Source organism: Halichoeres trimaculatus, unplaced genomic scaffold (assembly GCF_033239565.1).
Source record: "Halichoeres trimaculatus isolate MK-OKI-2021-1 unplaced genomic scaffold, fHalTri1.1 fHalTri1_scaffold_9, whole genome shotgun sequence".
Classification (NCBI taxonomy): domain Eukaryota; kingdom Metazoa; phylum Chordata; class Actinopteri; order Labriformes; family Labridae; genus Halichoeres; species Halichoeres trimaculatus.
The window spans coordinates 22,615,683-22,643,353 of NW_027437188.1; the positions used below are offsets into that span (position 1 = coordinate 22,615,683).

The 27,671-nt window shown below is 38.9% G+C and overlaps 1 protein-coding gene across 4 annotated transcripts in view; it reads left to right on the forward strand.

Annotated features, from left to right (window-relative positions):
* The window catches only part of dscamb (Down syndrome cell adhesion molecule b), a 124,741-nt gene that overhangs the window by 74,493 nt on the left and 22,577 nt on the right, over positions 1-27,671 (forward strand). For all 4 annotated transcript variants that reach the window (XM_074678857.1, XM_074678859.1, XM_074678858.1 and 1 more), the window contains exons 4-11: positions 4,393-4,539; positions 5,080-5,358; positions 6,416-6,691; positions 8,665-8,961; positions 9,857-10,129; positions 12,962-13,240; positions 13,450-13,569; positions 18,942-19,121. In XM_074678857.1, coding sequence (XP_074534958.1) covers positions 4,393-4,539; positions 5,080-5,358; positions 6,416-6,691; positions 8,665-8,961; positions 9,857-10,129; positions 12,962-13,240; positions 13,450-13,569; positions 18,942-19,121 — 1,851 coding nt within the window. The remainder of the gene's footprint in view (positions 1-4,392; positions 4,540-5,079; positions 5,359-6,415; positions 6,692-8,664; positions 8,962-9,856; positions 10,130-12,961; positions 13,241-13,449; positions 13,570-18,941; positions 19,122-27,671) is intronic.

Here is a 27,671-nt window from a genome sequence, read left to right on the forward strand (position 1 = left end):
GCTAAACATCACTGGTCTGTAACAATGAGAGTGTGATAATCTAAAGTTTCTTACATCATTTCTTCCTGTTAAACATAAACATCAGGCAGTCCCCTCACTCAGGTGGCAGCATGCCTAAAATAGGTTTAGTATTGGTAATCTTCCAAGAAATATGAAGCACTGTCAAACACATTTGCATTTGCAATTGAAATAAACACATCGGCAGTTTAAAACTAATTTGCTCTTGTTACTGTTCTGCAGATTGTCAGCTCCGACCTGACCAGCCTGGCTCTCATTTAAATCACAGTGACTTCAGAGCGTCTGTTGGCAGTGAGGATGATGTGACACTAGCTCATCTGTACGTCGAGGCTTATTTAGCCTGCTGAGAGTGAGAGCCCGCTGTTCGTATTAGATTCTGTCTCTGGCAAAGTGGGGATGATTAGATAAAGTGTGTCTGGTGGAGTGGAGCACTTTTTCACTTTACAGCAGCTGTGCCTGTGAATGAATGGAGGGAAGGGCTCAACTCTATGTTAATAACACAGAAATCTCTGTCCAGGGCTTTAAAATACATCAGGGAACTGAGGCTCAATTACTGCCTTAATTAATCCATAACAGTTTATATGCATCACAGAACTACACTGCCAGTTAACAGCTCTTCCTCACAAGTTTTTAAAGGACAATGTGCAGAGTTTCTTCCTCCACAGACTGGCAGTAGAGACAGAGACTACTCCTTTATTAGGATGCAGTGAGTTAAAGACAAAGCAGAAGAAACAAAGGGGTTGGTTTGTAGAAAGAAGATACAATAGCTCTCAATTTGAATCCCCTCCCTACTGTACCGTCCCCTCTGCCTGCACTTCATTCTGTCATAACACAATAACTGAGCTCTGACGTCTTAAAAGGCATTGCAGGAGCATAGAAGTGCTTGAAGAGAAAATTGCAGCAGCTCATAGCGGCTGGAGTGAAATACCATTTTGTCTCACTCAAGATGGATTCCACAGTGTGATTTCAGAGGACCAGTACAGAATCAAAATGGAGAAGCCTAAGGGGAGGAGACAAAAAAAGGAAAAGAGGCACAGTGTCTGGAGTGGACAGCTTCGGAGGAGATGTCTGAATTCTGCTTTGTCTTTTGTTTTGTGATACATAATTTCATGGGTTTTACCTGCCTGGATGCGTAAATATTTGTAAAACAAGTTTTTTTTTTGTACAGATCACAGCCTCTTTTGACTCATAACAACAAAGTGTTTTAAAAGTATCATAGTTACAGTGAAAGAGGCTTTGATAAAAGAATTGCTGAAATGTAAAGCCACAGGAGAGGAGAAATGCGCTCTGCCTCGACTGTGTGCAGCTGTACACTGAACAGTTGCGATGTAGCTTTAAAGCGAAGGCTATAATCATAAACACTAATGCTTTTTTTTTTGCATCTGGCCTCCTGAACCTCTGAGAAGATTTCCTCCCACCAATTGTCTTGCACACAAGCATGCGAGCTTGGCTCTCTGCATCTGCACACACACACACACACAGTCACACCCTCCACCCTCTTTTTATATATTCCACTTGCTGGTTGCCCATCTAACAGCCCTGTATATAAACCAGTGAAACCCTTCAGGACATAAGATCCGTAGAATCTGTTGTCTGTTCTATCTAGGTCAATGCCTACAATAGCTGTGCAATATTTTCCTTCTCCTCCTGCCTCTCTCTGTCTTCCCCCTGCTTACTTAACCCCAAAAGGTTGACTTTCCTTTGCATGTATAAACATCAAAAATGCGTGTAAAATTAAAGCATATTAAGCATGCTTTGCTTCTTTCATGCATATTAGTCCTAAGTGGAATATTAAAACATGCTGTGGTATGATGTTAACACAAGTGTACAGTCTACTGTTTGAAGAAAATTACTTTGAGGTTACTTCTCATTAATATTTGTTCACCTAATTGTTTTGGACCGTCTCATTATTCAAACAAAACTGCAGAGAAAGACGAAGTCAACACAAACTGCAGGAAAAACAACACAGCAGTGAAGTGAAATATGTCTCTGCGATCTTTAGGGAATCACTTCTGTGACTTCCAATGGCGGCTGCTAATTTGTTAACCCATGCAAAGAGAACCTCAGCACCTGCTTGTTCATGCATTTTTCATATGATCATGAGATTTCTATTTGAGAAAGAGAACAACAATAAATTTGAAAGAGCAGCAGTGTAATGTGAATCAGCAGAGCCTTTCTGATCCCTTTTTTTCCTTTGATTTTTTTTATTACGTAAGTAAAAAAATCCCTTATGTTTTTTTTAACGCTCTGATTTAGCAACACACGATAAGAAAACCTAATGCTTTAAATATTAAACTTCAAAAGATCATATGCTACTAATCGGTTTTAGCTGCTCCCACACAGCCCCACTGTGTTCTCATTTCTGATAAATCGCTGATATGACTGCCTTTAGAAATGGGGTGCAATCACAATCCAATAAAACGATTTCTGTTTCGTATTTGGCAACATTTGTCAAAGTTTATCAGATTTCATCGATCCCCTTTATGTAGGTATTCGTACATACTCAGTCGTCTAAAGGTAGCTGGGATGCTTCCATCCAAAGAACAACTTTCCCAGACATTTAATCTCTGAGTCCAGTAATCACAGCAAATAAAAAGTCTGAATTTGTTTGGGTTTCTTTTGTCATTGTGCTAAGTTTCTATGTTATTGTGAACATCATGTGATGCTCTGTTTACTGTCAGTCAAATGAAACACAAGAAACTGAAACCTTCTCTGAAAAACTCAAGAAGCGTGCCATTCTTCGAAGAAACTGTCACAATTTATTCCTCAAATGTTTTGAAGATAATTTAAAGCAGAGCATGTTTTTCATGAAATGAGGACTATTAATTTCTCCTTTTTTTCCTCTTTTGTTTAACCTTTGATGCCCTTGTACAAAATATTTCCTCGTAACTCCATCAGTCGGATTTGTAGCTGTCACAGTTGTTCCTACCTGAGCCACAAAGGCTGAAGTTATCTCTATCTTAGCAGTCCTGATGTTGTACAGTGTTCGGATTCTCAATAAGAGCATCTTTGAGGAGATGTTTCAATGATAATCAACACCACTTTCCTCTTACCTTCTTCGAAATGAGGTTTCATGTATTGATAGAGCATTATTGCATTCCCTGAACCTGCACTAACTGATATAAAGAGGTTGGTTTTATATGCTAGATATTGGAACCATTTGGGTCAGTGTATCAGGGTGAAAGACACGGTCAGCTGTTAAAACTGATAAATGTAAATAGGTGTTGCTCGTATACAAATCTGATTTTAGAAAAACACACTGCAAAAAAAAAAAAAAATCTTACCAAGTGTTGTCTTATTTTTTAGTAAAAATGTCTTTTTAGACCAAATACCTGACTTGTTCACTTGACCAGTCCAGAAAAGTGTCATAATTCAAGTTATTTAAATACAAAACTGAGGTCTGAATTACTTATGAGTAAAAAAATCTGTCAGCGGGGTAAGAAAAATGTACTTGCATGAAGACATTATTCTAGTCTTGACAAGCACATTTCTCTAACCCCACTTTTTTAACTTGTTTCAAGCAATTCAGACCTCATTTTTGTCTCTAACTTGAAATAAGACACTTTTCTGGACTGGTCAAGCGAATGTGGCTCATATTAAGTCTAAAAATACATTTGTCATTGAAATAAGACAGAAACACTTTATAAGATTTTAGTTTTTTGCAGTGTAATAATGGGAAAAGTTGCTATGAATATCATTGAAGAAGTCTACTTCACAGTAAAAATGAAATTTGAAATTATTTTAAACCAACTGACCCAAAAATAGAGAGAAAACATCATACTGACTTGCATACTGGTATGTACTTGCTCAGTTCAACAAAAAACATATTATCAAGTTTAGAAATGAAAGTTTAATAAAGTTTCAGATAATAATTCATAACTTATTTCATTAGTTCACTTTCCTAATTTCTTGGAAGGTGTATTATTTAACACTTCCCATGCTTTTGTGGTTGGATGATTTGACAATTTTATAGGAATTATCCTTTATTTGGTTAAAATTGGTAGAATTGGTAGAAAATTGGTAAAAATGTCAAATAAAATACCATGAAACAGACAGAACTGCAAAGTTCACATTTAAACAAACATCTAACATGTTGTGTTAAGTTTAGAGATTTTTTTCATTCATACTAACCTTATTTGTCACTGTCTCATCACGAGAAGTCATGCTGCTGACAATAACTTCTGTGACAGTTGATATTCAGCTCTGGATAGATTTTTTTAAGCGATTAAGGCAGCTTCAAATAGTAATAATGTATCCTTTTTGTTACACTCTCAGAACAGACTTAAATTCTGTGCACTACAACATTTGTCTTCTATGATTCTTCAGCTTTTCACATTTTCCTTCTCTTGTTTTCTATCTCTCTTTCTCTCTCAGGACAAAGATATCTTATCACATCCACCGGAGCCTTGTATATTCTGGATGTCCTGCCTGAAGATGGGCTGAATAACTATCGCTGCACCACCCGCCACCGCTACACTGGCGAGACGCGACAGAGCAACAGCGCGCGTCTCATTGTGTCAGGTCAGTATAGCTTTAAACCAGAATCAACACATATAGAAAACCTTAGACTTACCTGAGTCAGCATCACTGAGAGTTAAGACTATTTACTGACTCAGAGGAAATAAATTACAGACACATTTGGACAGACTTTAAAAAATAATCAAAATGATTGCCACCACAAAGGTTACATCACCAATGAATTATGAGACTGATCGGTTTGTGAGGTTGTATGAATTGACGGGCAACCTTTATACTGAATGTTCTCAATCAGAAACAAAAAGCTCTGCAGTGTGTGCTTTGCTATAGTGTAGGTTTAGTTCAGAAAGCGTGCTTGATAAATGAGAGTCAGTTAAAAGGGTTCAAATCAGTACGCAGAAGGATGAAGTGATGACAAAAGAACAGGGTAGATCCACAGCACATTTCCTGATTTGACTGTGACGCAACAAGTTTTATCAAGAAATTTTAGGAACATATTATGTCCACTCACTTCTCTCTCTGTTACTGCCAACCACCTGGAAAGGCTCACCAGTAATTAACACTGAATCCTCCACTTTCTCTCAGACCCCACCAATGCTGAGCCAAGCATTTTGGACGGCTTTGACCACCTAGAGGTGATGATTAATCATCGGGTGGAGCTGTCCTGTAAGGCCTCAGGCTACCCAACGCCCAAATACCGCTGGTTGAAGGACAACAGCCCTTTGGAGCCTGACAGTCGCTTCCGACAAACCATCACAGGGTTGCTGATCGAAAGCACACAGCCCAGCGACTCTGGGATATACGTTTGTGAAGTGTGGAACAGTTATGGTAACGCTGAGGTTATGGGGCGCCTGTATGTCAAACGTAAGTGGTCACCTGTTTTTCTTTGGCTGTTATACTAACTTCTCTTCTAGGTTTAAACAATATCAGACTTCACTGATATATCAAGCTTACCAAATGATATGTCGCTACTTGAGAATTAATGTTCAAGACTCTTTTCAAGCATAATAATTATTTTTTATTGTATTCCTCATACATGTAAAAGAAAACATAAAGTTGATGCTCTATAATAAAAGCCAACATTAAACAGACTTGAAAAGTAAATTCACCTGTAACTGACCTGTAACAAGTGACTGAAATGAGCAGGCATGTTGAGTGGCCCTAAAAAACATTTATTATAAAGTATCAACATGGAACACTAAAGTTTTAAACACAAGGGTTAATTTGAAGAATTTATATTAAAAACAATGACATAAGAAGTTGCAAGTGTAAGTATTTTCTTTCTCCTTTATGTACATATATTTGTTTTTAGGGGGTGGATGGTATTTGTGGATGACACCATGGTGTTGAAACGTGTGTTTGTTACATAATGGATGTATTGGTCTGATCAGGTTTGATTTAGGAAATGAAAATAAAGGCCGTAAGTTTTTTAATTTTTTAATTTTTTTTTTTTTGGAAAGCTAAATCCCATGATTATTTTTAAATAACATGATTTATTTCATTATTTTTATTTTAATTAAAAAAAAAACTTTTTAAAAAGTACCAAAACAGATACAAAAAAATTAAGTCCAAATTGACAAATACATTTGATAATGTTTTGACCAAAACCCAAACCAGTCAGTCCAACAAGAACAAGATTAAAGCTTAAAACATGATGTGAGGACAGATTTTTCCTTATTTTACTTTTAATTTTATTCCTAAATAACAAAAATTGCCTTAATTATGATAATGAATTGCTGATTTTCTGACTGGGACTGCTCCATGAATTTGTTCTTGTCCAAAGAAAAATGTATTTTCCCTCTGCCCTTTGTGTCTTTGTTGTTTAAAAGTCACTTAAGCTTCCACATCTTGCTTAATAACTGTCTGCCCTCTTAATATCAGAGACAGTTGAACATTTTTTTTCTTCTGTTTGTGTGTTCAGAGCCTTTGAAAGCAGTGGTCAGCCCCCGAAAGGTGAAAGGCAGCGTGGGTAGCAAGGTGTCTCTGTCCTGCAGCGTGAGTGGCTCAGATGAGTATGAGCTGTCATGGTACCGTAACGGAGAGATCATCTACCCCGGCAACAATGTTCGTTTCACTGGGCTTAACCGAGAGAACCTCATCATGGAGGGAATGTCCAAGAGCGATGGTGGGGCCTACCAATGCTTCGCCAGGAAGGGCAAGATGTCGGCACAGGACTTTGTGCAGGTCATCCTTGAAGGTAAAATGTGTTCACACTGGTTTGAAGGGCGATGCACATAAACCGATGCTGACCACAGGGCTCACTGTAGCAGCTGTCCTCTGCACAGTCAGTGAGTTAGCAGAAACAGATTCAGATCTTGAAGATCAATATAGGCTTATGTGTTAATGGCAGCCTGTTGTGACTCTGCTATTGGCCGCCTTTAGAATGATTGTCCCGGACTCTACAAACACATACAGAAATTCATGCACACACACACTCTTGAATCCAGCAGCTTACATTGGCAGCGTTGCTCAGGCAACTGTCTCCTGTGGCCAGGGAGCTGTAAAAAGAAGATATTGATAATCTATAATCATGTGGAACAGATCTACATTATCAGAGAGCTGCAGCAGGCGCACATAGATATTTCAAAAGCTAACCTCTTTCTGTGTGTGTGAGGAAGGCTCCTGGATTACTGCTCATAATGAAAGCCACTGAATGGGGGATCTGGACAAAAGCAGCTCACAGCAGAAACACATCTTCTTACAATGAAATCACAATCCCTGGTTACTGATAAGTGGCTGACAGTTGGATGACATGACATGTTTATTTAAAAAAAAAAAGAAAAAAAAACATTTAAAAAATCTTCTCTTTGGTATTGTGTAAAGGTTTTTGTTTTTTATCCTTAGCTACCATACTGTACCACAGTGGTATTGGTCAGAAAAATGTCTTTGCTCTGATGATAGATAGAATATACCACTGACATGTTTTTACACTTTATTTTATTTTTACTTGGTCAAAGGATGATTTCAGGTTCAGTTAATATCCAGTGTCAATGATGTTTGTAAAAGCTATGATGATAAACATTCTTTTACCTTTTTTTGAAATAATGTGCTTTTTTTGTTAATGAGAGGACAAAAGACTAAAATGTCAGTGGTCTGTGAGACATTCAAAAAAATCCAAAATCTTTCCCTCTTCTGTGTGTCTAATCCATCCATTAGTATACAACCAATACATGACTAACTGGCTGAATTGGTTGACAAGCACAGTTTTAGTGTTAGTCTTGACTTCACCAAATATATTATAATTTCTGACAAGTGGAGGTATGTTACTTTTATGATAAACACTTCATTTCTGACAAACTCTTTACAATAAAAGTCACCTGCTATAATGTCATCAGGAAAACTTAGCTCTAAAATAGCTGTATCATGAAATGATGTGTCAGATTGACAGATCCCAAACAGTTAAGTACCAGTAGATGCGTACATTACATTAAGATGTAGTTAAAGAGAAATGCATAATTGTATCACACAAATTTAGTTCTGAACACACTGCCTTATAAAACATGCTTCTGTTGTATCAGTTGAATGTTGCTTTGCAGAGCTGGAGCCCTCATCATTTTGTGATAGGCTACTGCAAAAAAAGGTTACATCAAAAGTAAACAAGCAAGCAAGTAAATATATACATGAATAGATTGATAGGTATGCATGTATGTATGCGCTGTTATGTGTGTATGACTCTGATTTGGGGGTTGTTTTCATCCATTAACCGTCAAAGAGGAGGTGGAATAGTCTAGGCTAGATTAAACAACTAAAGGGAAAAGAATTTGGATCTTACTCATGTAAACGCATTAAGACAGTGACATGCTGCAGATTTAATCACATAGTAAAACCTTGATGATAATAATTGGTAGGTTAATTTACAGAGAAAAAGCATTTTGGCCTTTAACAATAATTAATATCTTATTACCAGAACTGGACTCAATGCTTTAATTAGAAGACCACGTTTAAGAATCGTATCTTATATGTAGTCTGTGCTTGTCCATATTTTATCTCATTGACAAAACATTTATTTCCCAGTCTGATTGATATTAGAATTAGCAGTTAAAGGAATTACCTGTTGACATAACATTTTAGCTAGCCACCTTCGAAAGCCAGTGTGTGCTCACGGTTTTATAATTCTTATATCAACCTGCATTTTTTCCCCTTCCTGTTCCCACTCCCCTTCCACTACAGATGGTACTCCAAAGATCCTGTCGTCCTTCAGCGAAAAGGTGGTCAACCCAAACGAGCCCGTCTTCCTGGTCTGCAACGTCAAGGGCACACCCCCTCCTAGGTGCTCCTGGTCCCTGGACGAAGACCCCGTCATCAAAGACAGCCACCACCACCTGGGACACTACGAGACTCATGAGGGCCATGTGGTCAGCCAGCTCAACGTCACACACACCCAGGTGCAGGATGGGGGCTCCTACAGGTGCACGTGCAGCAACTCGGCTGGGGTCGTGTATCACCAGGCTCGAATAAACGTAAGAGGTGCTTGTCAAATCAAATCCTCCAAGAACAACAATACACATACCTGTCTGTTTCTGTATGTTTGTCCAGTTGAGATTCAGAAGTTGTGATACACAATTCTTGCTCAAAGGTTTGAGGAGACGCTATCCTTATTTCAATCTTTTTTTTGTCCATTTTAAATTCTTTTTTCGGCCATTTTAGTTTCGGAACTACAATTTTAATCAAAGTTTCCTGTAATCCTTCCATCAAATTATTACTGTAGTTTTCTGCGGTATTCTAAAATAGAAGGAAACACCCTGGTTTGCTGCACACAAGAATAGCTCAATATTGGGTCCAAAACTGGCTGGTTTGTAAATTGCCAGGAGAAATGATATTTCTTCTGTGTGTATGAATAAATTTATTTATGGTTTGCTTGTATTACTTGTGTGAGTGAGAGTTCACGTCTGTGTCTGCGTGTGTTTACTGAAGCAGCCAATTCAACTCCCTACAATCTGATGATAAAGCAATTACTCTGTTTCCATTTTATGAGACATTGAATGCTTTTACTGTCATATTTGTAGGGAGCTGAGTTACACTTGGAATCAGGGATGCAGTATTATTTAAATGGTCATGTTTCTACAGATGGCTGTCGTTTTGTCACCTCCTCTTTTGAGTTAAGTCTAAAATCTAGAGGTAGGACCAATGTGCAAAGCAATAACTAAGCATTCCTCTGAATCAGTAGTTAGGTGTCTGGCACCGATTATGTATCGATGTTTTACCCAAAGTTAATCCTTCCCCTTTCAAATTTTTAATAAACAGTTATTTTAATTTTATATGTGTGCATACAACACTGAAAACAAAGCACCATTCACTTGATGTCCCTCTCCATTGAATTGCTTTATGGAGGGTCTTCCTCTCATTCTCTGTCCTTCTCTAGGCCGTGCCAGCATTCGTCCAATGAAAAACATCACAGCCATTGCCGGAAGGGACGCTTTTATTCACTGCCGTGTGATAGGCTACCCTTATTACTCTATAAAGTGGTACAAAAACTTGGCTCTGCTGCCCTTTAACCACCGACAGCGAGCATTTGAAAACAACGGCACTCTGAAGCTGACCAATGTGCAGCAGGTTGATGCTGGCGAGTACAACTGCAAGGTGATGGTGCAGCCCAACAAGATGGACTCTCAGAGTGTGCATCTTCGTGTGAGAGGTACGTCACATTTAGTTGTGTAAAGTTATAAATGTTTGTTTATTGTTTATACCAGTGAACCTCAGCTTTACACATTGCTGTCCTTTTAACGGCTGAAATACAACAGATGCATCTGCAGTCCGTCTCTGCTTTATCACGGCAACAGATCAGATAGGTTTCCATTTTAGTCAGAAGACACTGGATTCGTTCCGTTGCAGTCTTTCTGCATCCTATTTTTTCCAGGCACAGAGCTGTGATGCATACATTCAGCGAAGGGGAGACAGAAAGTTGTGACTGGGAACCCCTTAAAAACACTTTCAAAATAGATCAAACCATGTCAAATCAGTGAGTATTTAACTTGATTACTACAGCAACAAATGGACATAAAAAGAGGAGCCAGACTAGGAGTCAACAGGTTTGAGGTTTTACAGTCCAACATGAATGTAGAGAGGCTTATCAATGGAGTGGGAAATGTGGAAACTTCTGGGGTCTTGCGACTCCAGCTGTCTGTCAGTCATGCGTTTTGCCAGACTGAACATGCAGCCGGTGTGAGTTGATAAACACAATCACCACACAACACGCAACAGAACAGAGTCGGAGTGCAAACGTATCTGACGTATTTGAGGCATGAGAATAAAATAATGAACTATCAACCACTTTTATTTCTCCCAATTATAGTCAATGCTCAATGCAAAAACTTTGACTATTATTTCAAAAAGTATTAGGAAACGTTTTTTTGTAATTTTTTATCCAGTCATGCAAAAAACAAACAAACAGTGGAATTAGGCTCAGCTAAAGTGGTTCAGTGTTTGGCAACATTTAATCTTTTCTTTCATACACAGTTTGTGGGATTATGATTTATTTCCAGGTCCCTTAATAAGGCCAAATGGAAATGAAAGGCACATCTGTTTTTTTTTACATAAATGTGAATCTAATAATTGTATTTTTAGAAAACCCATTGCTAAATACACAACTTGTAGAAGGGTCTTTATTTAACACTACACCGTATTCTCTAAATGAATCTGCGTTATATTCCTGAGGATATCATGGTATCAAATGAAGATAGTATCAGTGCAGCTGAGCCAAGCGACTGATCTCCACTGAGATCTTACAGCTGTAATGGGTTATACTAAAAAGGGCTTTCCCATTATGCCCCATTTCCTTCCTGCTTTACAATATGCTCAGTTGTTGTCACTATATTACACTTTCCATTGGAGCAAGTGAGGGAGTGGGAGCTAAAAAGAGAGTGATGATATAAAGCAACACTTCCCAGAGGTGCTATAGTGGGCGAGTGCATTTGTTAATTTACTCTGCTCATGCTTAAAATGCGGAAGTGTCTTTGGGGATCCCTGGAGTCCATTATCTCCACTTTGTTGTGAATTAAATAAGGTGCTAAAGTGCTGCTTATTTCACTGTTATTTGAACTCACTGGACACTCAAACAAAGATGACTTGTGTGATAGCTGAAGGTTTTCCAGTGAGTAGCGCTGAGGCAATTTAGATAAATCTTATTTAGAATTGTGTTGTTGTTTTATACAGACAGATGGACTTAAACACTTGTTTTCACATAATGTGAACTGATTGTGTAATCAACATTTCAGATCTGTGTGTATTGTAGCAGGATAATGATTAATAGATATTTATATTTGAGGGGAAATGTTTAGTTTCAGTTGTCTGAATGACTCATTCAGAGTTCTCTGGCTCCGTATTTTTTTCTTCATTTTGGTTTTGTAGCTCTCTGTACTGGAAGGACAAAATGTTTCAGTCCAAGAATAAATTTGAAACTTTGCAGAATGCTTCAATATTCACGTCTGTTGCGCTTGCAGGAGATTATCCTGATGAATTATCAGAAAAATGACTCGACCCAGGATTCAGTTTTCAGCCTCTTGTGGGTTTTGTTCAACACACAATACACAGTTCACATCTCTGAACAAACTTAGGCAGACGAGCCCAGACCAAACTTTTTGAGCGTCTTAACAGCCTCACTTGGCTCCAACTGAGCAGTATCTTGAATTAAAGCCAAACCTCATCATGTTTCAAATAGCCCGGGCCAGGCTGCTGGTTTCACACACATCAACCCAGTGGTCAGTTGGCTCCCCAATAACAACTTAACACAAACCATTTCTTCAGCTCATCTCAATGGTCTGCACACATGTTCATTCCACTTTTAAGAGCACGGTCACACTGGCCATGGTAAGAATGGCCAGCACTTGAATACCCGCCACTCTTTCTACAAACTCATACTAGATGCTTGGCCAAGCCCCTGCTGCTTCAAAATACCAGTTTTTAGTTTGTCTTATGTTTAAGGTGTGACCAAAACATTTTTAAGCAGCCTTTCATTTACATGAAATTAGAGGCTACAACTTATTCTGATCTTGATCTTTCATTGTGAGAGAGCCTTGGCATACACCACGCAAGCGCCCTTGACCCCTCAGACCAAAATCTGGCTGGCTCGCCAATGCGTAGGAGATTTTCCTGATGAATTTAGCCTTCCAGCGACATCATTGTTTTCTGTTTAATCCACTCTTCTTCATGGAAATGAACTATGGCTGAATTTCTCTTGAACAATCCTTGATTTATTGCCTGCATCCTGTCAAAATATTTATATAACTGGAACATGCATGTTCTGACAACTCATCTCTTACTGTTTGGTTTCTGGTAACATGAACTACTGAACCTTTCCTAAACGTTACTGCCAATGAAGAAATCTGCTTCCACATGCTCCTCCTCTCAAAGCAAGACTGAAGATTGTAGGACTACTTTGAGAAAAAGACACCTGACCTGTAGCCGAATCTGGTGAATTAAAACAGTCTTTGAATAAGCTCTGTGGGTCTCTTTTCCCCTCTGTTTTCAGTTCCCCCCTACATTCAGCCCTTTGAGTTTCAGCGTTTCACCATCGGTCAGCGCGTGTTCATCCCCTGCGTGGTCATGTCCGGTGACCGACCCCTGGATATCACCTGGCAGAAAGATGGAAGGCCAATCCCCGCCAGCCTGGGTGTGACTGTGGACAACATCGACTTTACCAGCTCACTGCGCATCTCCAACCTGACACCAGACCACAACGGCAACTACACCTGCATTGCCCGCAATGAGGCAGCTGCTGTTGAACACCAAAGTCAGCTCATTGTGAGAGGTGAGGAAGCACACAGGAACAGATTATGTAACTGATGGAACCTGGTGGACTTTTGTTATTTCAAGTACGTGCAGAGGGTTTCATTCTGGGCCACTGTCTGACTGACTGCCTGTTAATGAAACACTGACTTGTGCTGTAGAGAAACACAGGCTGTAAAAACATAGCATGTATCAACACCTACTTGAACTTTCATTAATCTGTCTGTACAGTTCCTCCTCAGTTTGTGGTTCAGCCTGAAGATCAAGACGGGATCTATGGGAAAACTGTGACCTTGAACTGTTCAGCAGAAGGCTACCCACCACCCACTATCGTATGGGAACACTCCAAAGGTACAGAAACACAGCATGTGTCAGCCCTGTAGGCCCATATCAGCCGTGTGACCGCACCCTAAAATACATTATTAATTAGAGATAAATAATTTTGGATACAATACATGTCAAAGAAAGATAAAATAGCTACAGTTCACAACTGTTAAAACACAAACTGGTATTTTTTCAATTGTTTCCAAAGAAAGAGATGTACTTTGTGAAGTTTAATATGGGTTGAATAGCTGCCTCATGATTTTATTTTGAGAATAAATTCATCAACATATGCATTTGTAACTGAAATTTCTCAACACAGTATGAAACAAGGGGGCATTATTTGACACAAACACATAGCTTACACTCACTCATCTATCTTGATAATTTGAGAAAGATTCTGAGTGTATCATCATGAGCTACCTGAAGCTTTTTCATTTTAGCTTTACTATGGCTGCACTATTAAGGAGCAGTGTGAATATAGTTAGATGAGATTATAAATACAGTTTATTTCCTGTATGCATCAGAAGTTGACATGCCTTTCATGCACAACCCCTCTTATCCTTCTTTCATGGCCCAGTCTTGACCAATTGGAACGCTCTGTTCAGTGCCTGTGTACACAGTCTGCAGCATTGATGCAACATAGAAATTCATAGCAATTTACATTCAGTGTTATTAATAGTGTTGGGCAAATTACTTTAAAAGTAATTAGTTAAAGTAGTTACTGATTGTTTTCCCCAAAAAAGTAATAGAATCAGTAGCTCAGTTACTCCTTCATAAATTTAATTAGCTAACAGGGAAAGTAATTATTGCATTATTGGCCATCTTTTTTGAAAAACCTTTAAATAAGTATAAGAATTAAGATTTTTGGCCTGATACAGGCAAAGTGAGTTACTCACAACACACACAGACAAACACTTTGCTTTGGGACATAATGTTCACGTCACATGTATGTTTTTGCCTTTTACATCAATGATGTGAAGTAGTGTCTGTACTTCCATCCTGAAAATGCCAGTTTTAACTTGACAGATCCCTCCAGACTTGCCAGTGTTGCATCTAGTTCTCTTGCGTGGCTTTTAGCGGCGCACCGAGATTTTAAACAACAACATCCACCTATTTAAACTCCAGCACTGAGTGGCCTACCATAACAATTGAACTCTACCTTTAGCCAATCATCATTACTTGCACGTCGATCACATAGACTGTAAAAAAAATGGACGACCACTTGCTCGGCTCAAAGTGAGTTCTCCACAAAAACTGCTCCCCCTGGTGGCTGGCTGCAGTATAGGTTATAATATCTGGCTTTCCAGCCATTCCAGATGGGCTGTGGTCAAACTTTAAAAAATTAATACACCTCGTTGAAATTTTTCTCACGTCTGATTGTTGTGGTGATTTGAAGATATCATTTGGCTGTCTTGTATTCAAGTCTTCTTTTTTCTGAAAACTTTTGTTTTCATTAGCTATACGAGGTTAAAAACAAGGCTTTACGTAATGTTTAACGATGATTGACAGCTGCCGTACTCGTGTATTTTTTTCAGGGATTGTAAAACATGTCGGGGGGTAGAGCCAAGAAGTGATTAGACTCTCAAAAGAAAAAAATATATATATTTTTGTCACCCAGCTCCACTCAGATTCTCCCAGAATCCCGCACAGTCTCTACTGCCAATGGTGGCGCCTGTGACGGGGGTATTTTGGCTTCAAAACCGTACAATGATAAATGGCAGAGCCACGATGTCCACTCTACATACAGTCTATGGTCTAACACCCCTACCCCCTCTCTAAAGAAGGACAATCAGAAAATTAAAAAATATGTTTGATATGTATCGAGCAAAAAAGACAATTTAACAGTTGTAGTCTTTAAGGATAGCATGATTGTTGATGATCATGAGGATTTTTTCAGACCACATCACAGTTACGTGTAAGACTGCACCACAACTCTGTCTCAGTCTGGTGTAACTTAAAGCAGGTGTGGATGAAGGTGAGGGCTGCATGCAGCTGGTACAGCTGTAATTGTGTTTTTACAGATGAGTGGGTTCCATTTGTTTTTCCCAGAGTCAGAATATATGTGTTTGATATACAAACACACACACACAGCCGTCTGTACTATAAACATGGGCTGGGGGCTTGCAGGGGGTTCCACCTGCATCATTAGAGAGTCATCAGGAAGAGAGAGATAAAAACAGACAGAAAACAGATACACATAGGCCGAGATGGAACGCCAGGAAACAGACGGGCAGGGAGGGAGGCAGCAGGTGCGTTCAGCCACTTGAGCAGGGCAGATGAAGAGGGGCCCCAGGTGTTTGTTCCATCATCCATATAACTAGGGATGAAAGCTTCACCAACAGAGGGACAACAACCAATGAAGAGTGGTGCATGAGCGTTAGTGTGTGTGTGTAAGTGTGTGTGTGTGTTCCAGGCTCTAAGATCAAAGGCATGAGACAGGATCAGATCTGTTTTTTGACCCTTTGATTGGATTTGTGTGTGACTGTGCGCTTGTGTCTGCCTGTTTGTGTTTGTGTGTGGAAAAAACAAGGCCTCATGCCTGATTAGTAATGTCTGACCCATCCTGATCAGGATGTAGAAATGGAGCTCAGCAGTGTCTCTTTGAGTCAATGCAGTCATTGTTTTTACATCAAGATTTATTTATCCAGCAGAGGGATTAGGAAAACCTGCAGGTTCAGGGTCCTCCTCGGGTTATTCTTACCTCAGATTTCCAGTCCAAGTCAAGAGGCGATGAAAACCACCTACCTCAGAAAACATATATTCAGTGTGTGTGGCTTGGGATGTTATTGTCTAATTTGTTGTAGGCTGGAGTGTAGTTTGTCCAGAGAATAGCTGTCTGGCATACTTTTACTGCACTAGATGTAGCTAAGAGCCAGATGAGTGTCTCTGGGAGATATGGAACAGTAAGTAAAGGTCAACTACTATTAGCATAACGACTTGCACCATTTGGGTATGTAAAATCCATAATTCAAGGAAGAATGCATCTCCCTTGCTCTTTCTCTCCCCTTCCCTCTGTCTCTTTCTCAGAGCCAGGGGAGCAGGAACAAAGTCACCACTTGACCCTTTACTCGCCACAGCCACTTGACTGCATTTTAATTAAAAAGAAAAACCCACAGCTCACTAAATAGCCTAATCTCTACACGCTTACTTTAACACGAGCTCATGCAACGTCTGGCTTAGTTCACACATGTGTTTAATACTACATGTGCAAGGTGGAATACAGTGCTTTCATCATTAAATGTAACATAAGGGCAGGCCACTTGAAAGATGTTAACCTGATCATTTGTTGTCAAGGTAAGGGCTAACCAGTTATCAGTTAAAAGATTTAGGCTTACCTAACAACCCACGGGGTTAAGGGAAAGACATGGCAGTCACTGCTACCCCAAAGGTCTTATATGTTATCAGGAATGCCATTGATTGTAAAAAAAAACTTTCTGTCCTAGACATGTCCAAAGCTATCTGCACATGTGGATTATTTTGTTCTTTTACAGAGAGTGACAACAGCAGGTACTAGTGGAAACTGGTTCGAAAAAAAAAGAGTGTGTCAGAGATGATGGTTATTTTATACTTTTTTTATTATACAAACTGGTGACACGCAGGGGTGCATATTGGGTCCCATGATATTTGATCGTACCAATAATTTATGCAAAAATATTAAAGATTCAATTCTATTTAATCTATGTTGACAATACCATTTTATATGCTTAATTGTCTCCTCTAACCAGTGGAATCAGCAATCTATGAGCTGCATTTACGGTTACGGTATACCACTTATTGCTGCTAATTTTTTACCTCCCTCCAAGGAGGTTATGTTTTTTGGGAAAGTTTGTCCTTCTGTTTGTTTGTCTGTGAACAACAAAACTCAAAAAGTAAAAAACTGATCTAGATGAAATTTTCAGGAAATGCTCAAAATGGGATAAGAAAGAAGTGATTAAATTTTGGAGGTGATTCAGATCACCGTCTGGCTCCAGGATTTTTTTAAGGATTCTTTATCATTGTGAGATAGGGCCGTTTTTACCATATGTGTTCATAACTTATAGTCAAATTGCTTTGCAAAACAATACAAGACAAGGTCACCATAGTTTCTGACCGATGTAAAAGTATGATCTAGATCCTGGCAATATTTTGGATACTAAGATCCAGAATATGAAATATGTACTGGGTCATCATAATTTTGTTTATTGTCAGGTAATAAATTATCGTATAAACCTGCAACTAACATCAAATAGTAGCAGACAGTGTGCTGAAAGGGAGTATAACATTAAAGTAGGACTAAAGTGTTGCGTTACAATCACAATATGCTTCGAAGAGATCTGCACTCTCTGAGTGCTTTTCTAGTTTACTGATGTAATGGTTACTTACATTGTCTGTCTGTACATTGTCAATTTTAAAAGAGGTTTTGTATCTCAATAGTAATATATCTGGTATGATAAAGGTTAAATAGAAATAAATAAATACAAAGTCTTAAAATTTAAATCAGTGTCATTGCAGAAGGACACACTGCATTGTCAGACCATAAGGGAAGAATGATTATATCACTTTCCCTTTTAAAAAATGGAACAAGGTCAAGTTATGTACAAAATGTCAAGGCCATTGATTTTAACAATGGTTCAGTGATAGATATCAAATAATGATTGACTGAACTTTAGAGAGTTAAGGAGATAAGTGAGGAAAGCTTTACTGTACTCATCCTCAAACCAGACAGATCCTTGCCTTTTCAATTAGACTCCCCTTGTCTTAAGTATCTTAAAAATGTGTCCAAGACCATTTATATAATCATTATTGCTAAGTCATCAGAGTCTATCATCTCAGCAAGAGAAAGTATTAGATAAATCAAGGGAATTGACACTGAAGAATAAATATGGAGAAAATTTTCTTGCCTAGCTGCATTTCACATCCCTGATTCTCACTGGTCTGTCCCAGAGCTGAAGGCCAACAGCGATGCAAAGCCTCCCTACTCTCCCTCTGTTCTGCCTGTGTTTTGTCTACACCAGTCTGCTGTCTTGTTAAACACGAGCATTATGTCTGTTGTGATTGCATCACATCAGCAGCTTGGCCTGCTTCACTGTGCTCAGCAGCTGTTTGGCGATTTAAGGATTTAGGCCCTGTGTTAAGAAACATGTTTACGAACCTCCCTAAATCTGACGGGCTTTGTCATCAAATCTGTAAACACAGACGCATGGTCAAATGAACGTGCACACACACACACATACACAGGCATACACTGACACACTCAAGTTCAGCTAACTGTTCTCTGATCCTTTTATTTATTTAATCTACGCTTAGAATAACAGATTAATATACTGACATGTTTCTACATTTATAAATTCTGAAACTGACTGTTTTACTCTCTGTTGTGTTTCTTTTTGTCCCTTTGTTCTTTCTCGTCATTGCACCAGGTGCTGGTGTCCCTCAGTTTCAGCCCATCCCACTGAACAGCAACTCCCGTGTCCAGCTGCTGAGCAATGGTTCACTTCTAATCAAACATGTGCTGCAGGACGACAACGGCTTTTACCTGTGTAAGGTCAGCAACGACGTGGGAGCTGATGTCAGCAAGTCCATGTACCTCACTGTCAAAAGTAAGAGCCTGCGCCTGATGCATGATCAATAACAGCTGATAGGCAGTAATGATTCTGTATTTTAATGTCTGGGTTGGACCAGGGTCAGGAATCCTTGTGAAAGGATTTTAAAATGGCTCGTCTTAAAGTCGTGCACCAAGGGAGATCCAAAAAGTAATTCAATATGCAAGCTGTGCAAATGATAAACATAATCCATTCAAAGCATCATCTCGCTGGTCTAAATTGCCAGTGAAGGGCTAAAATAAACACTTTACAAGCTTAAGTAGTACAGCATTGTTGAAATAGTGCAGGCCAATGCTCTGAGTATATTGGTATTTGTATGGATGTATGAGAGTTTTTGCTGCTTTCTTAAGCAGTTGGCATTTGAATGACCCCAACTACTGATCTCTTTCCTCCAGTAGGCATTAGCATATAGTAACATTTAGTTTCTCTATAGTGCTAGGAGTGGTTTCTCATTTTATGGTGATCAGATGTGAGTGGGGCTCTGTGCTCATGTTGTCTAACTGGAGGACCTCCTCTGATGGGCAACCTTTTTTCCACCTCTGTCTTTCTTTCATTCTTTTTTCTCTCTTTTCTTCTTTCCTAGCATTGGAACAAGTCTTAAATAAAATCACAAAGAACTAGATATATTACAGTATGAGAATGTTACAAGTATTTGAGTCTGGTGGGATGGAAGTTGAAACTGACCCTGGTCTCTGACCTTTCTGTTCAAAGAGAAGCCAGTGAAATAATTTTGTCCAAAATTCTCCTCCTGGAAAAATCAGCACTTGTTATCCTTAATATCAGCTGACATGTCATGGATATTCATGTGTCACTGTAATTAGGCTTTGCAGTGTACATGGTTGGGAGCTGCTGCTGTGTGAAACTGTCAGGGTTGCAGCAGCAGGCTAAGAGATGAACATGCTCTCTGTGTTTTCATAGGTCAGTTTGCTGACTGTAGCACCCAGTTGCTATGCAGCAAGTTGACCTATGGCTGTCCAAACATTTCTTTCTCGATTTTTCACCCAGCAGAGAGAGAAAACTGGGGCTGAAAATGCGTTATATTCGACTCACGGCAGCAATTCTGAATCCAAGCATTAAACTTTTTTTAATTATTTGAACTAATTATATGTAGAAGTGAAAAAGGTCTTGTGTCAAACAGGGAAACAGTGGTGGTAATATGAGGCATGCAGGGTGAGCACAATCAAGCTTTCTGTTTTGGCCTACTTTCTCCCCACTGTCTGTGAGTGTGTGTATGCATGTGTGTGTGTGTGTGTGTGTGTGAATGTGTATACAACCTCCACACACACACATAAAGACTCTGCTCAGCCGCCTTGACACCAATCCCACTGCACCACCCTGCTGAGAGCCCTCTGCTGTTCGTTGTACAGTATATTTTGTGTTTAGAGAAGACAAACAACAACAACATACCTGAACTGGACGTACTTGAAGGTGACCTGCTTTACGTGTATTCTGTTTTTCCTTGACTATTAGCAGCCATGGATTTATTTTTATTGATCTTGTTAGAGACTTGTATCTGTGGTAGAGAAGAGAGGGTGTTTACTCTGCTACTGCTCAGAGCTATGGTTGCACTGCTCTCCTTCAAAGACTAAATATTAAAGCTAACCACTTATATCCAGCAGTCCGATAACATGACTTACAATGAATATTGTATATAAAATTACTCTTTCAATTTTTATGTTTTATTTTATCAAGATGTATCAATAACATTCTAAAACAGGATATTATCTTAAACTATATGTTCTCAATCCATTCACTTTACTTGAAATTAATTTTCAATGCGTTAAAACACAAAACTTGGAGTACAGATGGCCTAGTGGTCCAGGTTGCGCTCCATGACATTCACCCGCAGACGGCCTGGGTTTGAAACCAGACTGTGGCCTCTTTCCCGTACGCCACTCCCCATTCTCTTAAAACTTAAAAAAAATAACATTCGTTTATCTTTATAGTTATAGCAACATATTAATTTATCTGTCCCTCTGGGAAAGACTGCATAAAATGACTTCAACTGAAATATTTCCAGTGACTTCAGATTTCGTTCCTTGCAATATTTCTGCAGAACAAGTCCAAAGTGAAGGATTATAGCAATTATGAAATTTCGCCCATGTAGGCCTTTCCTGTTTGAGCATTTAGAATTATTTTAACAGTGCTAAACAAACCCCATTTTCAGACTTTTTAAATGATTCATAAACATACAGTAAGTAGGCTTGTCAAAACATGTTTCATAACATAAAAACATGTCTTGCTGCAAAAACCCAGGAGCTCTCAGTGTTTGATTCCTCAGTATCTTCTTAAGGTTTTTTTAATCATCAGCTCATCCCTGAATCACACATAGACCAAATATTAAACAGTGATAAATACTGCACCCAGCTAACAATGCTTTCATCACAGCATCTAAATGTGTCATCATCAGTGACACTGCATATGGATCAAACATGTGTGTGAATATGGGCCCCCTTCATTCTCAGTCAATTTACTCCAGAGTTGCCTTTCTCCTGAGTGTCATCTAAAGCCTCTTAGTCATTCATGATTCAGTTAGGATTGATGTGTCATATCCACTGCTGCAATAATTCAAATTAGAGGAAACAGGTGTAAGTTCTTCGGCCTCCAGTACTATACTGCGCTGTCTTCCTTTGCTGCTGGGCTGGCTTCTGAGTCCATGCTGGCTCAGCTGCACAATTATCACTTAATAACTGATCATGTTTTGTACATTTTGTACCTAAATTTATGCCTGAAGATGCTGATTAATTGTTTTCATATTTTCTCAGGGACACTTGAGTTTTTTAATGTGTCTTTATTTGTGCAGCATTGTGTCTGCACAAGCATGCGCCGGGGTAGGAAAGTGCATGTGTGAGAGAGACGCTGGAACTCTAAAGTGCATTTCAGCCTCATTTAAATCTGTCAATACTACAATTAGAGGCCGGCAAAGGGACTCAGGGGAAAGCAGTTTGCATGTTTGTCTGCTTTTATTTTTACATTCTTGTTATCTAATGTACATTAGATATCCTAACATGAAAAATTGAAAGGCATAAATGAAACATGATTTGCTTAATTAGAAACTCTTATACATTTACTGCCAACTTTAATTGTCTCTCATGTGTCTACGTCTTTTAATGCTAACTTCAATACAGTTATACAGTGACAGACTTCTCTGAATAATACCTGTAATCCCAGAAAAATATCAGGTTTGGTACTTATACATATTTATGAATCATTTTTCATCAATTTTTAGATTGTCTACACTTAACACTTAGTCCTTTTTTTAAGAAATAAATTCCAAGATCAATATAGACTTCTGAAGTGACAGAAACCATTGCTGAAATGTGGTGTTTTTCATGTAGTAAACTTATGCTATTTTATATCTAAAGCCAGATACAATTATATTCCTATATTTACTATTCAATCTTTGTATAATTTTTATGTATGACTTAAATTTTTTAATGCAAAGTGGAATCAACAAGTTTCCATTTGTGCTGCAAAATCAAATCCTCATATTTAACTGAAGCCCACTTTTTGGAGAAGATCTTTTCCACAGCTCAATAAGCATTTCTGTGTTCTGGACAATAAGTTTTAATCCTCTACAAATGCTGTTGTTAGCAATGTTAAAGTAGTTGTCTTTTAATTTGACTGTTAAAAAAGTCAAAAACAAGAGATTCAAAGATATTGATTTTATTTGCTATTAGAAAAGTTAAGCTGCAAAAGTGGGAAAGGTTTATGTTGTGTAGAGCTTAGCCTCAATGTTTAGTACAAGATACTGTACAAAATAAAGTACTTTAATGAATATTTAGCTTTATTTTGCTTTTGATGTGTCTTCAGAGTTCGTCATAATGTGTCAATTAGGAGTCAGCTCCAAAAAGGAAATGGAGGCAGTGCTTGTTTATTAGATACCTGGCACTTATAAGACCTGAAAGCAAAAGTTATTATTATAATAATAGTGTTATAATATTCTTATTACAATAGATAGTATTGGCATATTTAGTATTTACTGAACAAATTGCACTATAAAGCTCATAAGATAATTTTGGGTTTAGCTGTGCCAGCTTCTGCAGAAACATGTTTTCTACAATTATACACATGATTAAGCTCCAGCAGTGTCCAGTGGTGGAAAGTTCAAGGAGAACATGACTTTGCTAAGAAGATCAGAAAAGAGTAACTTCTGTTCCATCTCATCCCTCTGTACCTCCCTCATCTTCTGTCAGCACCTTTTTGTCTTTGTTCCCTCCCTCTCCTTTTTTCCTCTTCCCCCTCAGCTCTCTTTCTCCCCAGCCTCCCCTCTTCCTACTCACACTACCCGCCTGTGTTTTATTACCATGCCCCTGCAATATTGCTGGATATTAAAAAATATACATCAACCGAGCAATTATGGGCTATCAAAAAGATTACGTTTTGCCCGGGGCCCTGCTAGTGCTGCACAGTGGATGCATAGAGATGAGATGAGAAGGAAGCAAGTTGGCTCACCTCAGCTCGGGCCACTGAAGCACGACCAAGAAGGGTGCAGATTGTAGAACATTTTAGATACTGCGGTCTACAACACATGGTCGCAATCTTGAATACATGAACATGTAGCACGTTTCAGCCTCACATCCACACACATACATACTCAAGGTCATAAAGGGATAGGAAACTGCACAAATGTCAGTTTTTTGCATGCATATTTACATGTTGAAGTATTCCTCATACACGTAAACACAAACCTGTGTGTGCTTATACAAATAAATCAGGGTCAGTTTAATACACAATTAAGGACTCAATTCAAAGACACACATACCCACACACACACACACTCACACAAAGCCTTGGGTGCTGTCATTGTCTGCCCTTTCTCCTTCTCTTTAAATACACAGACAACCGCCATGTTGATGGTAGCTTGCATTGCAAAGACCTCAGACTTGAATGGGGCAAAATAGCCCCTGTTAAGGAGCAATAACATTTAGAAAAAGGTCTGAGAAGAGTCTTTTAATAGGACTCACTTAAAATTCATAGTTGCTATGCAAAATAAATCAGCGATTTCCTGTGTGGGGGCAGTGGGAGAGGGGATGATGGTGTGGGGAGCGAGGGAGAGGGAGGGGCTGCGAGTGAATAAGAAATGAGGTTTAAACGTCGGCAGTCCCAAGTTTGACACATTCCATCATGATGGGGGGCTTGATGAGGGGTGAGAGTACACACACACACACACACACACACACACACACACACACACACACACACACACACACCCACACACACACACACACACACACACACACACACATGCACACACCCATGCACACAGTTGCAGATGCACACATGAGTCTTAACCCTTTGGAGTTTTGTTTCCGGCACGATAAAAGGAATGACTCTGTATGAGGAGTCACGTTTGAGTGTTTTTGTCTGTGTAGGAGGGTTTCTGTTGTTTGTTTGTTATGCATGTGCTTGTTAACTCTTGATTTGATGTTACAGAATACATCTATGGAAAAACAGACTGACTGATATGGCAGCGTGGCTGATAATATTGTCAAGCATAGTTTACTACATTCATCCATTATCTTTACGGCTTTTCCTTCTTACAGTCGTGGGGGGCTGGAGCCTATACTAGCTGAGAGTGGGCGTATAGAAACAGACCACCTATACATGCAAACACACATTTGCAATTTAGAGTGACCACACGATCTGAAAAGGATGGTTTTATAGACTGTTGGTGACCGGACCAGAAACTGTGCTGGTGCACCACCATTTTTTATTTGTTTATTTTATTCTATTTTTTAATTTAAACTTTATTCAACCAGGCTGGTCCCACTGAGATAAAAAAAACTCTTTTTCAAGCGAGACCTGACCAAGACAGCAGCAGCAAAATCACAAAGTTGCAGACTGAAATACAAAGAGAGACAAAGTACAATTTACAAAGCACAACATTATGGGATAAAGTAGAACCATCTATGAGTCATTATGGGAATCAGTTGTTCAAAGAGCCGAGCTAAAACATTGACATCCTATGGAATCCGCTTCCATGTCTTTTATTTTAGATTTAAAAACATTTAAGAACACCATCTTCTTAAATTTCAGTCATTTTGCAGCATAGTCCAGGCTGAGGGTGCAGAGTACCTTAGAGCCCTTTTCCCAATTTCTGCCCCAAGGGACTGAGACTGACGGCATAAAGAGGTCCTGAGAATGCAAAGAACACTGTTCTGTACTTCTCTGCATGATATAAACACATAAATAGGGGTAAAGCAGACCAAGAATTACCTTGTGAATAAAGGTGTACCAGTGTATGAGCCATCCAACCAGAGAGGACAACTCACAATGGCAAGTCGGATGTTTACAATTTGTAATAAACCTCAAGGAGGCATAGTAGGCAGCATCAACCATATGGAGACACTATGCAGAGTTGTGCATGTACAAAAGATCACCATAATCTAAAACAGGTAAAAAAAAAAAAAAAAGTGCCTTAGCTTGCTTAAGATAACTTGAAAGTTTTTTTGTACCAAAACAGCTGAATGTCTGTTGCTACAGGAGAGAAATTCATACCTGAAAACTTCTGGACAACCTCCACACAAACTGCCTGCTTTAAAAAAGGAGGCAGCTTGATCTCTTTAAGTTATGCGACACCGTAGTGATAAATGCCATTAAAACAAGAGCAGTCAGTAGCATTTTGTCTCAGTTGTGCTGCAGAATAGGTGAAGGGAAACACACCAGGACAATTCAAACGTTGTTATGCACGTCGTCATTCAGACAATTATAGTATAATATGATCCATTATGAATTCAAGTGCTTTAATTGACTTGTGATTTTCTAACCTTCCTGGCACTCATGGTAGCAGATGGGTGCCTGAGTGAAGCCAAAACAAATGATTATGAAGAAATCTACAAACATTATTTGACCCAGGGAATTAATGGGATTTATAAATGAGTGTTTTCTGCTTTTTTTGTCAGTCATTGCCTTCTCTGGTTGGCATTTAATCATGAGCGTGCATCCCTCTTATTTCTTTTAATTTCTCCGAAGTCTCCTGCAAAGTGTTCAAACGCCTAACATCATTTCTTCTGTTTTTATCTTTGTATGTTGGTGAATCTGCCTGTCTGTACAGTGGTTGTTTGTATGGGACAACAGCTCGTCCAGCTGACTCGTCTGCTGCATATGAATAATCAAAGTGGTCTCTCTCATCATTAAATCATGGCTGTCCTGGTGGGAGCCTTAGGGGGGAGATGAAGCAAGATAGCAAGTGAAGGGGAGGGAGAAAGATCATAGTTAGCGCTGCAGGGGTACATGCTCTCCCTCTCCTCCATCGTGTAGTGTGGCTGAGATGTGTCATGAGCACAAGTCTTTTCTGCTCTCTGTGCTCGCCCACTTAGCTCCCCCAGACACAGCCGCTCTCATCCACACACACTTACACATATGCAGTCACAGTATAACACTCACAACCATGCACACAGACACATTATTCAGGGCTGTACAGACATTTATACACTGACTCACGCACACGTTCTGCAGTCATTCCTAGAGCAGGCCTCCAACATCCAAGTGTGTGCTACGTGTAGCTTTCCAGTTCAGTTTTCTGGTCCACAACTTTTCTCTTTTAACTCTCATCAATGTGGTCTTTCCATTTTAAAGCACACCAAATTAAAACATGAGTGAGTATTAGAGTATCCTCATCAGATCATCTTACAGGACTCATACGAAATAATAATGTCTCTCTTTAACATGCAATAAGTTTTGGATAGTTTTTGTAGCAACAGCTGCGTTTTGAGAAATTGTAAAGTATTTTACTGTAATTGGTATTTAAGAAAGGTGCAAAAGTAAAGTTCAGTTTATCAAGCCTGGTGTGACAATCTGAAATTAAAGGCATGTAGATGGGGAAAAGTTAGTTATGTAGTGATCATGCTCCCTTTCTCAACCTTATTGCTGAAATTTTAGAGGCAATGATAACGTTTCATCTATTATTCATTTTATTAGCTTTTATTTATTGATTTTATTTATTAGATATTATTTACCTTGTATTTGTTTGAGGGCAGGAAGCTTCTGAGTGCACAATACGAATGATCCCTCTTTTGCCAAGTTTTTACTATGCCATGATGGTTTACAACAACAACCACACCTTTTCTGTTTCTCCTCCTTTGTTGTCCAACCAGCATCCACTCATCAAGTAAATAAACATGTCTAGCTTGTATTACTACTGTAGATGACAGGTTGATGGTACTGTAGGTATTTAACACTGATGTTTACAAAGAGGAACGGGTTAAATGATTTAGCTAATTTTCTTAGACTGTATGATGTATGACTATATAGATGTAGTGTCTGTGACATCACCCCTTTGTTTCTGATATTAAGTTCTGAAGCCCATTGTAGATGGAGGCCATGTTGGAAATGCTGAGCTTAACCTAGCTTTGCTCAAGTTAGGAAGATGTTGGTAAAGAGGTGGGACTTTGGTCTCTTTAAAGACAGTTACAGACTGCCACCATGCCAGTCAAGTCTGCCATGCCCTTACATTAGCAACATTTTTGAGTTTAATATATTTGAGTATAGTGAGTTATTAAAAAAAAAAATCAGCCATTACACTCTTTATACCCAAGCCTCTTT